Below are 14,716 nucleotides of genomic sequence, written 5' to 3'. Positions count from 1 at the left end.
ACAAATGACCTGGGCCAATCCGGCTGTCCTATTCCCTGTCATCTTTATCAATTCGAGAAGGTCCAAGACCTGTGGTCTTCCGTCCGAACCATCCTTGACGGCCGAATATTCGATGCAGCATGGGAACCCGGCTGCTTCGCCGGCCCAGAAGGATCCAAACAGCTCGAGAAACTTGACCGATATAGGCAGGTCGCAGTGTTCTTGGGCTCCTTGGAAACTGGCCACTGGATTCTCAGGGCTCTTAGACTTTTCTTGGTCCGGCTTGCTAAAGTCTGCATTGATCAACCGCACGTTCTGGTAGGCCAGGTCTCGAATCCCGGACACGGGTGGTTGATCTAATTTCTCGGCATCCATTGCCCAGCCATGCCGAGTCCCGTATTACTCAAGATTCCAAGCAACTGGGTTGGCCGCACTGGCTCGGCGCCGAGCCTGGGCGGGGCCGCCGAGATCTTGGCCTCCCCCTGACTTCTAGATTAGCCCTGCGATTGGGTCTTGGGACATTCCTGAATGGGAGAAAATCATCTGGTTATGGCATGGTGAAGCTTGCCACGGCGCCAACCGCCAAGTATATTGTTACTTTGCTTGCTTGCCATTGATCACACGAGTCCCCAACTGCAACATGTGACAGACAGCTTTCCCCGGACCCAAAGGCTTGGATGCCTCAAGCTCAACTACTTCCCAATTATGTACACAAGATCAGTTTCTATGGTTCTTTCAATCTGTTTATGGTGGAACCCTTATCAGCAAAGCGATGCAGGGCCACCAACGTTGTACGCCGGCGGGCCGAATCTATGTATGATAGCTGGAATCCCTGCTGACAGCCTAGAGCACGCTGCCTTCTAGTCACGATGGTTGCAGTCTTTACCGCAAACCTTCTTCCACTTCCTTATACAGATCGCCAGAGACCTGTGCAACCTTACAGTATCCTCTTTAAAGTCGTACTTCTTGCAAGGTAGGTGGTCATCCATAAAGCCAGCAATAGCCTGTACCCAAACAATACCGCCGCACTGGTTAGCTAGGGTTCGTCTACTTTTATTGCATTTTGCCCAGCTTCCTTCTTTGGAAAGTCCGAGGTTTGCCAAGCCGCGTCTTTCGACCTGGCCGCGGGGGCTAAATTGATTGATTGCTGGGTCTCTTCTTACCTGGCCGACTCCCGTGACACCACTCAGCGCCGATACCATCGCGTCGCCGGCCGCCGGGAAAGTCTTTCGGTGGAGGGAGACCTCGCCGGCCTTGTTGGCCAGTATGTTGAAAAGCCGGTGGTGCGCAGCCACGAATCCCTTGTAGGCCTCTTTAACGTCATCCCCGCGCGCTCCGCAGTAGTTGGGCGCATCGCCCAGCTTGCTTGCAAACTCGGTGGCTTCTTGGACGGCGTCACCGATGGTCTCTACGCAGACCTGATGGCGGGGGGGGGCGAGATGGTAAGCCTCGAGCAAAGAACATCCTATAAACAAATTGGGGCATACTGGGGCATACTGGGGCATACATACATTCAGAGGACCTTTGTCTGTCCCGAAGGAAGCGCAATTATCCACGTTCACCTTGCGTGCTTCTCCCTGGAGGTCTGTGGCTGCGTCTTTGAAGGCATCAAGTGTCGTGATCAGCTCATCTGCCGTTACGGCAGCTTGAGCCGTGGCTAAGAATATCGCGACGCTACCTAGGAACCGCATCTTGAGTTTTTATAACCAAAAGAAATAGGGTGAGGGACGAATGTGAAGATGCAATAATAACAGTTATGTTAATTAATCGAAGTGTTGGAAGTTGGGCATCTGTGACTTGAATTCCTCCCTAGTTGTACCATATCTACACCCATTAAGGATAGCCACCGACCCTTCTGGCACGAGTAAACAACAAACAGCTACTAGAAGGAGGCTGCATCAACTAGGTCGGGCTACGCCTAATACCCAGCAAGCGATACGGACGAGGTGGGATCCCAAGAGTATTGAATGCACACCGCGAAACGATCTATTTTGTTCAAAGCTAAGTCAGTGATCGGACATCGCTAGTAGCCCACCATGTAGACTAGGCCGTATATTCATATGTGGTAGTATGAGGTTGAGACCACTGGGCCGGCGACAGAGAGCACCGAAGCAGGCTCCCGATCTGATTTCAACACTTGGTAGTTGCGTAAAGTTTGGCTGACTTGTCTTAGCACCCGAAACTTCACTCGATGCTGGGCTAAATTCAGAGCCCAGGATGCCGCAAGGGTATATGAACTATCAAGAAAATTCGCTCATGCTAACACAAAGCGTCGCGCTGATGGTCACATTGTAAACCACATCGGAATCAAGGCCGACACATGGACCAGCTGCCGCAGAACTACCAGTAAGGCAGGAACAGCTCGGCGATGTTATCGGCGTCCAGCGGGGAAGTAAAGGGCGGTTTGTGTGGTGCATCTGCAGATGTCCCGGTAACAGAATGGCGCATGCCCTCACGCGAGTTTGCATCAGATGCTCCTCGTGGGTAAGCTAAGCAAGTCCGTCGCTATGATTATGTAGCGACTTGGACTTGGCTTTTCGTCGCAGCAAAGGCTCGCCCCAGACAGCAGTCCAAATACGTCGTTGGAACGAGTTTGACTTCACCGCACTGCTTTGGTATCTTTGCTTCCGTAGCTGTGAAGCTGCAACGCGAAAGTTTGACACAGAGCCGTATTAGCCTCGAGCTATGCACCTTATACACCACGGAGTCCCTGCGGAGCAGTATCGATCCTGCTCTTGACTCTTCGTGTCAGGCCAGAAATGCCGATTGCTTCTTCTTGTACAATATGCTCCACCAATAAACATTGACTCTAACAGAAGGCGGCGAGTGAACCCCCGTCCTACAAGACAGTCAAGATCAGTGCCATCTACTCGGTGTTTGCCAGGATGCGTCTCTTTGTATGGTAGTCCTCTATACTTCAAGGCAGATCGACTATGCAGAGTTCAGGTCGATGGGCAGAAACATCGATGACGGAACCATCGATCCCGCGACCACTAGCTTCGTGTCCGGCCTCCGGTATGGCCTCTGGGGGGAAGAGCCACCAGCCTGCAACTGTGTCAACCCCCCTATCAGGAACCGTGTTCGTCGTGGAGTTCTTGCGATGTCCACTCCATCGCCACGGCTCACTTAGGAGCCTCCAAAGGGATCTTCGATCGACCACTTCGAAGTTCTGCTTGGACATGCTACCGCCAACCATGAGGCGGATGTCGACGGGCGTGGTTCTCTGGACACCAAATGACTTGACTAGAGACTCCCAGTAGGACTTGTGGTACCCCGAGTCAATGCGTCCTCGGCAGATTTGCTTCAGATCCGGGTCGATATCTCTGGGATCTGTAGTTAGGCGATCGAACGACTTGCTTCCCGAATAGAGGGGGACTGAGCGGTTGTAGTGGAAGTCCGGAGTCGGGCTGGGCTCCCCTGGTACTTGATTATGCGGGCTCCGGCGTACACGGTCAATTCGAACCACATAGATGCCAGATTCTCGAGTGTCTCGGCAAAGGCTGTCTTCCCAGGCCAACGAATAACCTCCTCGGTGTAGTTGTCCCAGTCGATGTGCAAAGCCAGATTCTTGATGCCGATCCCCTTGCAGTCATGTGCCCTGACATCGTGCACGAAATCCACCAGCAACTGGAGAGTGGAGAAATACTGGATGTGCAAGATGTCAAATTCCGGGTTGTAGAGGAAGGTGGTGTCCGGTTTGGGAAAGGGAAATATCGAGCCCTGGGTGGGGTAGAGGTAACAAGGGACCTTGACGCGATAGAACCGGCGTGCAACGTCTCTCGCTTCCTGATTCACAGAGAACAGCTCAGACCGGGCGAGGTACTTGGAGGCGCAGATGCGGTAGGTGTCACCACTGACTACGTTGCCCAAGTCGTTATGAGTGGTGTAAGGAGTGGTTCCGTCCCCGGTCTCTCCACTTCCGCCATTGGCTGATGAGAGGCTCAAGCGGACCTGTATGATGCGGTGACGCTCCAGGAAGCTCTGGAATACCTTGACCCGAATCTCCGGAGGTAGACGAGGGAAGAGCAGAAAGGTAGCTTCAGGCTCGTCCGGGCGAGAATGACGGTGTTTATCGTTGAATATACGCCTAGTGAACTCGGATCTCATGCTGGGCTGGACGAGGAGCACAGATTGAAAGTCATGCAGAAGAGAAGTAGCGCCCAGACACGTTCCACGATCAGGACCCAAGCCTCGAAAGATGCACAGTGCTTGATTCCCACGAGTAATTAATAGCCTGTGGTGGCTTGCCAGGGTTTGGTATATCCCTGGTACCGGGACGCGTCCAGATTTTCGAAGAGTTGGAAAACGGAAGAGACCCAGTCTAACAATGGATCTCAAATATGATCTGATGGGTACGAATTGATATGACTAGATTATGTTTGTGAGGTGTCACCGAATGAAATTCAAGATGGGCGTATTGAGCCCCTGATGTTCAGACGGACTTCTTCCAGGGTAGCTCCGGGCGCACTTGGTCATTTTCAGCCAAGAAAAAAAAAAGTACCTACCCTGTACCCCCCCACCACTCAATACGTACACTAACCTTTGAACATTCGACTCGCAGGCTCTACATGATCTATACAACCCTCGACCAGCCTTCTTGCATCCACGAGCCCTTCATCTAGCGGGACAGAAACAGAAAAAGAGGACGCCGACCGACGGAAGCAAACATGACATCCACCGCATTCGACTTCCCGCGCGAGTACCATTTCCCTCCCTTCTTCACGCGGCAGACGAACGTGAACACCCACCGCGCCCAGCTCGAGAAATGGTCCTCCCTAATCCTGGCCTACTGCGTGCACCACAGGTTGTACAAGCTGTCGCTCTCGGCCTCCGCAGCAAGCAGCAACAACATCGACAGCAATAATAATAATACCGCTGGGGCTAATAACGCGGAGGACCTTTTCCACAATCGAAAGCTGAACCGACGCCTCAGCACCGCAGACGCCCGCGAGGTCCTCGACTTCATGCGCAAGGAAGGGCGCGCCGAGTTCGTCGGCGGCGGCGACGGCGGCAGCAGCGCTCGGGAGGGCGGGGGCGGAGACGTCGCCTGGATCTACTGGAAGACGCCCAGGAGTGGGCCAAAGAGCTCGAGAGCTGGGTCGACGAGACTGCTCAGAAGGGCACCGTCTTGACCCTTTACGAGTTGACCCAGGGCGAGGATACACGAGGCAGCAGTAAGTGCTTACTTCATTCCCATCTCTTTACCCAAAAGTCAGTTGCGGCGGACTGCAACAACTAATACTGCACAGCGTTTCATGGTCTGGACCCCGACTTGTTGCAGAAAGCACTTCAAGTGCTCGTCAAGCGTGGCAAGGCACAAATATTTGGACAGGAAGATTCGCAAGGTGTGAAGTTCTTCTGATCGCATCTCAAGTCGCCGTAATTGCGTCTCTTCGTGATTCATGTGAGCAAGGCTATGTATATGTATGCTACATTGAAAGCGTGACACAAAGGCAAGTTCGACACAAATTGTGTCCAAGCCGACAGTCCCCCCCCCATTCGCCAAACTCCATGCTCAGCAAAGTACTTGGGTATTGGATATCATATTATGATGCTTAGCATCTAAGCGTTGTTGAAGAAGTTTGTAACAAGATATTTCTTGTCGAAGCTGAGCTCCTGCTTCATAACAACATCCAACAGCCAATCCGAGGCAACTACCCTGGGCTCCATGTTACCTTGTCGGGCCATATCTTCGAACTTCTTCCACAACTTCTTCTCCTCAGGGTTGGCTGTGCTCAGAAGATAAACGGGATCTGGACCGTCGGGATCTTCATCAGGGCTCGTGGGTTTGATGGTGGATCCGCTTCGAGGCCCGTATACCAAGAACTGGGCCCCGTTGTCCTCGGCTATAACTTTGTAGCTTTCGGTCCCGTTCTTGATCGAGGCTGTGCAATAGATGGGAAGACCCCGAAGGAGTCTGCCCTTGTTCGCGGCCGCTCTCGCCACCGAAGTCTGCAGCTTGAGGCCCATCCTTTGCTCATTCTCCTTATCTTTAAGGAGATAATCCGTCGGTGGTGGCACTTCACCGGTATCCAGGCATGTCTCGATCCAGCTCGACGACACTACGGTGGCGCCCCTGGACAGGTTGCGAAGAAACTTGACAGTCCGCACCAATTGAGGAGCAACTAGATAGTCACAGACGTTTCCATCGCTTACTACTGAAATACCCATTTCACGTAATTTTCGCTGCGCAGATAGATTAGTACAAGTCTATACTGAATGGGTTCGGTCATACTCACACGATCCGCATCTTCTTTGTGTTTGTCGTTGACCCATCTCTTGAATCCCGTGAGGATTACCCTTGCTTCGATCTGTTTCAGGGCTAGCTTCGTTTTCCTCGCTGGGCGCTTCGTGGCAGCTGCAACCTCATCGTCTTGGTCCGAAGGTGGCGCAGGACTGGAGACGCTCCGTCGGTTTAAGTGCTTCTTCTCGATCTGATCCGCCGCTCGCTTGCCACCCCAAGGCTGGCCATCTTTAAGTACACGTTTCTTCTCCTTTTCGTACAGGGCGATATCATCAACCAAGCCGGATAACCTGCTACGAGCTTTCTCTTTGGCGCTGCGACTTGACGAAGAGACTGTAGATGGAGTCTCGTTCTCTTTTCCAGCGCGTACATGACGTTGTTCGCGGGCCGGAGTAGCGAAGCTTGTAACTCGTCTCTTAGCTGGCCGCGGGCCGCCAGATTCCTCTATTGATTGGTCTGCAACCTCGACGTCGTCGTCCTGCATAACATCGAAGTCCTTTCGAGTGTGTCGTCCGGTGGCATCGGCGGAATTATCGGCATCCGCTTCTTCCTCAGCCCGGTCCGAAGTTTTCCGCTTGCGCTTAGAGGCAGAAGATGGCTTCCTAGGTCCGCCTGGGTAATACATAGCCTGCAGCTTGTCCACATCAAACATTGTCTGGCCAATGACCTCACCAAGATTCGTTCGTTGGGGGAAATGGGTGTATTTGCTGACGGTTAGGCTCTGCATCTGGCATTTCGCATAACTCTCTTCGATCCAAAGGTGGTTGGCCATGGAGATGTTCCAATCACGTGCAGCGTCGCACTTCTCACTATTAGATCGCGCAGTGATCAGATGGGTGTTGTCGGCCTTCATCGTCTTCGTATAGGTTGCCCCCGAGGCTGTAATCAAATTCTCGAGATAGATACGCGCCTCACCTCCGTAGTTGGACACGGCAATCCTCAAGTCCTTAAATCCGGGAATGCCATTCCTGGGGATGGGATAATGAAGGAGGCGGTGGGTCGGTGTCGTCCATGCGTTGTGAGTTATAAGATGATAGAGCCAAGACAAGTTGCCAATATGCTTGCCGGCGTATGCTGCTCGAATATAGTTGTCCCCATCTCGGTAATGACAAACGAACCAGTCACAGTCATCGACATAGTCTGTCAGTTCACCTCCGCCACCACTGATCAGCTCCTTAACAATATCCTTCAAGCGAGTGCTGATGCTGAGATCCGACGAGAGCATAACCTTCTTCTCGTGGAAGATAGTGAGCTTCGGCCGAGCCCCTGCCTCCGAGTCAACTGGTGTTGGAATAAAGTCTGGCCTGGCAGAGGTCGCACCTTGAAGATGCTGGCCGGAAGGAATCGGAATATTGCCTCCAGGGTGTGCGCGTAAAATCTCGGGGTCGGGTAGGAGGTATGGAGCGTCGTCAATTCTTTTCCCAAGTTTGAAACAGTCGTCGAACCAATGGGGCAGGACAATCTTGCACCTGAGACCCTTCTCTTGTGCCATTTGGCACTTCGGATGATCCATAGACAGGGCGCATATGTGTGTGACAAGTTTGGTCAGGTTGTTGGAATCTGTACCGCCCAGGGCCATGGTGGCACCGATAATGGACTCCTTGTCGGATTCGGGGATATCGGCGCACGAAAGCACGACATCTGAAAATATCATCCTAGGGTCGGGGGAGTGAGGCCGTATTTGCACCTGTCTGTTCTTGGCCAACGAGGCCTGGATCCAGCTGGATTTGATGACAGGTATCATCATCGAGGTAGCCTCCATATATTGGGGGAAATCGATGGTATTGGATATGATGTGCGTCGCAGCATTCAGGGGAAGCGAGCCGTCGCGCTTAGGTTGGCATACTTCGGCGCCATACTTGGTAACGTTTTGGGATAGCTGGATTGACGATGTCAGTCAGCGAGCGTCCTAGCGACGCGAAAGTTACGCGTGGGCAACTACCTCTTGGATGAGCGTTTCGCTGAGCTCTTTGCTTTGGACAAAGGTGAAGACACAGAGACTGAACAGCTTTCCAGCTGTGCCGTCCTGATCGGCCATGTTGGACGTAAAGAAGCCAAGGCCAACTTGACCAATGCCAATTGATCTTTTTTACAGGTGCAATCCAGAAGGGGGCGAAAGTTTAGTGCATAACGAGAGTGTTGGCCGTAGCTACATACGATCGGACCAGTGGTGTTGTGCAGTGGCAGTATGGAATAAATAGACACAAATCAGGGGAATCAAAGAAAGTGCTACAGGCGAATGGATGCGAGGTTGTTATGGTCTGGGGTGATGAGCCGGGGAGGGAGGCGAGCAAGAAACGACGCGATTCTGGGGGGCACTTTACCTTGACAGGGAAGATGGAAGGCCACCGCGACGCGCCCTCTAGCGCATTTCTGTCGCCCGTTCACATAACGGTCTGGCCCGGGAACTTCTAGAAGAAACCCCCCTTTAGCTGCCTATCAGCACCCCGCTTTGGTGTATAGCCCCAACCCGGAGTCTTGATACCCCGCTACTTGCTAATATATAATATGCAATACTAGCACAGCAGGTATCGTTCAATCGAGCCATGATGTCTCGACCATCTAGGTAAAATCACCTCGCTAAAGTCTGCGTACGCACCACTTGTAGCCGATTTCTAACACTTTTACCACCATCTTTAAATAATAATAGCGTAATTAAATTAATTATAAATCGGTTATATTTAAGTTTATTTTAATCGTAATCGTATATATTTTAATAGTGATTATACTAGCCCCTTACGCGTCGTATAGCAGCTATACGACGAGGAATAAAACATAGTAGCCGGAGTATTATTTCTAGATTTAATATAGCCCACGCCCTTTTAATTATCTCTTTCGTATACGCTTCGTATATTATATTCTCTTTAAGGTATTAAAATTAAGGCTTTATTTTATATATTTTAAACTTAAAGGCCTTTTATATTTATTTAATAAAGTTTAAATTAAATAAATAAATAAGCTATTAAATCGTTTAAATACTCTTTAATTTAAAGAATTTCTTTACGAGGTTAAATTAATATATACGCACGTTATCTTATATAAAAGGGTTCCTAGGCTCGTAAAAAAGAAAAAGGGCAGCCTTTAAAACCTTAATATACCGGGTAGAAGTGAAGCTGCCGCTTAGAGAGTCGAGATCTCCCCGGTAAAAAATAAGGGGGGAGGTCCCAGCCTTTTCATCTCTTTGCCACACTATTACCCACACTATAAAGCTAATCCGAGGCCTAGAATAAGGTTTAAGGTTAATTAAGTCCTTCCGGAAACATTTTAAATAGTACCGGAAGACCTAACGGCCCGGTATATACGGTATATTTTAAATCGTGTATTCGTTAAAAAAGAGGCAGAGCATCAGCTGTTTCAGACGCGCCGACGAGGACTAATATGTTACAACCCGACCCAACCATGCGGCTAAAAGACCTTACTCACCGGCACGGGATACGATAACCCGATCCGGCTACGATACCACAGCTAGCAATCGTACCGCCAGCTATATTAATATGTACGCAGCCATACTCTATAACGTGCGATAAGACAAGCGGCCCCAGCCCGCGTAGCGATAGGACGAATAAAGGCGGACATAATAACAAGGTACGATGAGTTACGTAACGAACCCCGGAGAGACAAAAGGCACGACGCCCGAGGTGAGCTAACCAAGGTTGGATCACCGTGATCCAAGGGATAGATCACCGTGAGCTAGTAACGAGATTACCGTAAGCCTATTATAACGAACGCTATCTAGGTTTTAAAAGAAACCTAGTAAAGACGTACTGGGGTTTATATTAGCAATACGAGAGAGTATCTAGACGTGCGATAAAAGTAACGCTTTTATCGATATAATATATAATAGCCGGGTCGTAACGTAATAATAAAGGGTTAAATAAAAGTGTTTATATAATAGGGTTATTAAAGTAGTTTACTTTGTTAATAAGTTAAGATTAATATTTAAATTAATTACTAAAGTAGAGAGTATTTATATAAAAATATATAGGAAACGTCTATTATTATATATCTAATCCTTTTTTTACTGATCCGAGTTAAATTACCGGGAGCGTCGTAATCTCGTCGCTCCTAGATCACTGGGAGCGTCGTGATCTTATAGCTCCTTTATCTTATCCGTACGTGACTTTAGGTTATCCCTTATTATTTACCTTATCTTGTTTATCTATTCTTATTTATTTATTTTTATTTATTCACCTTAGTTTATCCTTAGTTAACTAGTTATAGTGTACTATTATTATATTATTACTTATCGACGTTCTATGGCGGTGTAGTGGGGCTGTTATTATTAATAAGGCGTTATCGTAGACTAGCTTTTTATGTAGGATTTCGTAAGCGCCTCGGGTTATTTTAGCTTCGTGCCGGATAATAGATCTTAGCCGCCTATTTAAGTCAGGTCGTAATACTATTTCTCTTTTCTTTATTACTTTATTTTTAAAATAGTTAGTCGTTATAAGTACTTATTATTTTCTTATCATATTGGGATTTTTCGTAAGTTTTCCCTTTTTTTATTTTTATTATAATATATACTTATTATAATATTAAGTTATATTAAGAAATTTTTTATTAAGGTTTATAAGCGTTTTTATTTTTTTATTTTATTATTTTTAATAGTCGCTTAATCGATATATTTTATTCGTATTATTTTAAAAATAAAAAGTTTAATTATCGTATTTCGGATCGTTTTTCGCGTTACGAAAAATATGTAAATTATAGTCGTTTATACGATAATTTTTTAATAGCTTCGTTTTTAAAAAAGGTTTTAATATAATAATATAAATTAAACGAAGATAAAGAGGTTATAAGCGAGAAACTTCTATCGTTATATTCGGAATTAGCTAAGTTTAGTTTTAGCTTATTAAAGCGACGGGTCGGTTATCGCGGATCCGGAAAATTCGTTAAAAAGTAAAGGAAAGGGGTGCCGATTTATTTAATTATGGTATAGAGGAATTAGATAAAGAGGACGATATCCTCCCTGCTTTAAAAGGCTACGAAAGTTGTTTAATAGGGGACCTCTAGTTTATAAGCGTTCCTCTTAACGTGAACTAGGCTTTTTTAAGTCTGGCTAATTTCGGGGGTCTAGGCCCTTTGGTACCTCCCGCTAATCCTGTTGTTCAAACTCTCGAAGCTCCTCCGCGGCGTTCGTTAGGTGTTTCTTAAGTTCTTAGGTATTGTTTTTAAGTGGGTAGCTTTTTTATTAAACGAGGTATTAGGGGCCTCGTTTAGTTTTTTTTTATCGATAATTTTTTTAATTTTATATTCGTATTAATCTATTATAACCTTTAGCTGCGTATTAATCGAGGTATTTTTAGAGGTTAGCTCAGTAAGGAAATATAAAATATAAGATGTATCCGTATTGTTTTAAATAGCGATAATCGATAGTTAGTTTTTAAAATAGTTTTTACGATTTTAAATAGTTCGATTTTTTTAAAGTTTAGTTTATTACTTAGTCGCTTAGTTTTAATATTTCGTTATAAAAGATATACTTTTTTTCTTTTTTTTAAGGTTAATCTTTTTAATTTATTTTAATTAGCGTATTTCTTTATTCGTTATTAAAAGAAGGTGAGGTTTTATTATAATATAATTTAAAATTCTTTTAATTTCTCGATTTAAATAGTCGCGATTAGTATTAGCTTTTTTTTAAAAGTTTTTTAATAATTTCTAAATTATATTCGTAGTTTATTCGAAATAGTAATATACGTGTAGTTTCGTTATTCGCGTTATTATAAACGAATTAAGTTATTAATAATAATTGTACCTAATTATTTTATTCGTAATTAATATAATAACGTAAGTATTATTTTAAAGTTTAGTTTATTTGTTCGATTTATTTATTTATTTAAGGGTGGTAAATTATAAATAGTTTATATTTAATACCGAGTTATGTTATTAATGATTTTTAGAACTTAGCGGTAAATAGCTTGTTTTTATTAGAAATAATTATTTCGGGTAGTCCGTGCTAGTTAACGATTATTCGAAAGAATGTGTATATTAGGTCGTTAGTATCGCTAGATTTTTTATATAGTAAGAAATAGGTATATTTCGTAAGTTTATCTATAATTATTAAGATATTATCGTAATTAACCTTAATTAAGGGTTTTTTTAATAGGGGCAGCTTAACGACGAAGTTAAGTATAATAGTTTTCTACGCTTTATTTAATGGTAGAATCGGCTGTAGTTCTTTATATAGTCGATATCTAGCGGCCTTAGCTTTGCTGTAGAGGTCGTATTCGCCGATTACCTTAATTACGATTAATTTGAGGTTTTTGTAGTCGAATTGTTTAGTAATTCGTTTCTAGGTTTTAAATACTTTTTAATATTCGCGTACGAGGTACTTATAGAATTCCTTAATAAAGTTTTTACGATATTATTTAAGGATATGGATCTTGTTTTAATAAAAGGTAAGACCGTTATAATCTTTAAAATAATCTCTAAGGTAATTTATAAGGTCAGGGTTTTAGCTAAGTTATTAGAACTTAATAATTTATTCGTTATTATATTAGATATAGTTCGTAACGTTTAGTTATTTTAACGGTACGAGGTTGCCGTCTTGGTCGTAGGTAAGGATTATTCGTATCTAGGCGGAACCTCTTCTTAATAATTCGGTCGTCGGCTTAATATGTTGGCGCGACCGTTTTCGCTACTTTTCTAGTAAATAATAATGAGGTTAAATTTTAAAAGGAATTTAAACCATTATATTTATTATTTATTTAACTCTTTAATAGTAATAAACGTTATAAGGTTTTTATAATCGGTATAAATTTTAATTAGTTTTTTTATTTCGTTAAGGTAATATTTTTATTTTTCGTAAGTTTTAATAATAATTATTAGCTTTTTATTATAGATTTAGTAACTAAGTTCTAATTTATTAAGTTTTTTCGAAAAGAATGCGATAAGGTGCGATTTTTCGTTATCGTTTCGTTAATTTAGTTATCCTCTGATCGTATAGTTCGATATATCGGTTTTAATTTTAAAAAGTTTAAACAGATCTGTTACGCGAAGTATTAGTTTATTAAGGATTCGCTTTTTAATATTATAGAAGGCTTTATTTTTTTTTTCTCCGTTTATTAAAATAGTTCGTCTTTTTTTATTAAGTTCGTTAGGGGTGTTGTTATTTTATTAAATCCGGGGACGAAGATCCGGTAATAGTTAGCTAGTTTTAAAAAGGATCTAACTTTTATAACGTTTATAAGCGTAGGCTATTTCTTAATTACTAAGATTTTTAAAGGTTTTATTCGAATTTCGCTTAAGGATATTACGTATTTCATAAAAATAACGGATTATTAATAAAATTCGCTCTTTTTTAGGTTTATTAGTAGGTTAGCGTTTTATAGCTTTTAGAGTATTAGCTTTACGTGTTCTTTATATTGTTTTTCGCTTTCCGAATAGATGAGGATATTATTAAGGTATATTATAACGAACTTATCGAGGTATTTTTATAAGATATAATTAATTATTAATTAAAAGCTAATTAATGCGTTAATTAAACCGAATAGTATAACTTAGTATTTAAAGTATTTATACTTAGTTTAAAACGCGGTTTTTTATTCTTTTCCTTTTTTAATACGGATTAAGTTATAAGTATTAAGAAGGTCGAGTATTATAAAAATAATAGCGTATAGTAATTTATTTTATAAGTTATTAATTAAAGGTAAAGGGTATCGGTTTTTAATAATTATTTTATTAAGCTTTTAGTAATTAATATATATTCGCTATTTAGGTTTTTTATCCTTATTTTTTTAGAACGAAAAGGATAGGGAAGCCTGTTAATAATATGGATAGTCGTATAACTTTTTTTTCGAGGTTTTCCGTAATATATTTTTTTAAAGCTTATTTATATTCCTGGTTAAGTTTATATATAGGTATAAATAAGGGTTCTTTCTTATTTTTAAAAAGTATTTTATAATTTTATTATGTGTAAAGCGGTAAGCTTATTTTTAATTTCTTATTAAAAAAAGCTTCGAATTACTAATACTTTTTTAATATAATCGTTGTAACGTTTAGCTTAAACTTTTTAATAATAATATATATTTTAAAAACTTTAAGTTTATTAAGGGGTCGCTTTTTAAACCGCTACCTATTAATTAAACCTTTTTTTAATATATTTTATTAAAATTAATTTATTTTTTAATTAATTTTAAAATTATTTACTTATAATTAAAGTATTTTTAAAATTATATCGTATCTTACGACGTCCGTAATATTATACGTGATTTATTTATAACGTTTTTTAATATCGATTAAAAAGTTCGCGATTTCTTTTTATACTTTTTTATCGTTATAAGTTATAAATCTTTTATTAACGGTTTTAAATCGGTATAGGGCGTTTTTCTCTTATTATTCGAGTTGAAGGTAATTAATAATTCGTAATAAAATATAATTTCTTTACGTTTCGTTATTAAGTAATATTTTAATATAAACTTTTTTTACGTTTAATATTAATATAATATATTTATAGATAACTCGATTATCCGTTATTTAATATAGGGACTTATTTTA

The 14,716-nt window shown here is 42.8% G+C and overlaps 4 protein-coding genes across 4 annotated transcripts; 2 read left to right on the top strand and 2 right to left on the bottom strand.

Moving 5' to 3' along the window:
* Nucleotides 1-848: 848 nt before the first annotated feature.
* Nucleotides 849-1,640, top strand: PG994_014699 (uncharacterized protein; the record flags this gene model as incomplete). The annotated part of the gene is made up of 2 exons (XM_066866108.1): nucleotides 849-938; nucleotides 1,020-1,640. The coding sequence occupies 2 exons, from the start codon at nucleotides 849-851 to the stop codon at nucleotides 1,638-1,640; spliced, it is 711 nt and encodes a 236-aa protein (XP_066707784.1).
* A 1,256-nt stretch (nucleotides 1,641-2,896) lies between these two features.
* On the bottom strand, nucleotides 2,897-4,086 carry PG994_014698 (uncharacterized protein; the record flags this gene model as incomplete). Its single annotated transcript, XM_066866107.1, has 2 exons — nucleotides 2,897-3,309; nucleotides 3,330-4,086. 2 exons carry the CDS (start codon nucleotides 4,084-4,086, stop codon nucleotides 2,897-2,899), a joined length of 1,170 nt encoding a protein of 389 aa, XP_066707783.1.
* A 560-nt stretch (nucleotides 4,087-4,646) lies between these two features.
* Nucleotides 4,647-5,341, top strand: PG994_014697 (uncharacterized protein; the record flags this gene model as incomplete). The annotated part of the gene is given in 3 exon segments (XM_066866106.1): nucleotides 4,647-5,052; nucleotides 5,064-5,153; nucleotides 5,229-5,341. The coding sequence occupies 3 exon segments, from the start codon at nucleotides 4,647-4,649 to the stop codon at nucleotides 5,339-5,341; spliced, it is 609 nt and encodes a 202-aa protein (XP_066707782.1).
* Nucleotides 5,342-5,541: 200 nt separating this feature from the next.
* On the bottom strand, nucleotides 5,542-8,261 carry PG994_014696 (uncharacterized protein; the record flags this gene model as incomplete). The annotated part of the gene is made up of 3 exons (XM_066866105.1): nucleotides 5,542-6,165; nucleotides 6,219-8,102; nucleotides 8,166-8,261. The coding sequence occupies 3 exons, from the start codon at nucleotides 8,259-8,261 to the stop codon at nucleotides 5,542-5,544; spliced, it is 2,604 nt and encodes an 867-aa protein (XP_066707781.1).
* Nucleotides 8,262-14,716: the final 6,455 nt, after the last annotated feature.

This window comes from Apiospora phragmitis, assembly GCF_038363925.1.
Source record: "Apiospora phragmitis strain CBS 135458 chromosome Unknown utg000014l:1.0-1827420.0:1.0-1829600.0, whole genome shotgun sequence".
In the NCBI taxonomy this organism is placed as follows: Eukaryota; Fungi; Ascomycota; class Sordariomycetes; order Amphisphaeriales; family Apiosporaceae; genus Apiospora; species Apiospora phragmitis.
The sequence above is the reverse complement of the archived record's forward strand: the minus strand, read 5'-3'. Positions and strand labels throughout refer to the sequence as shown.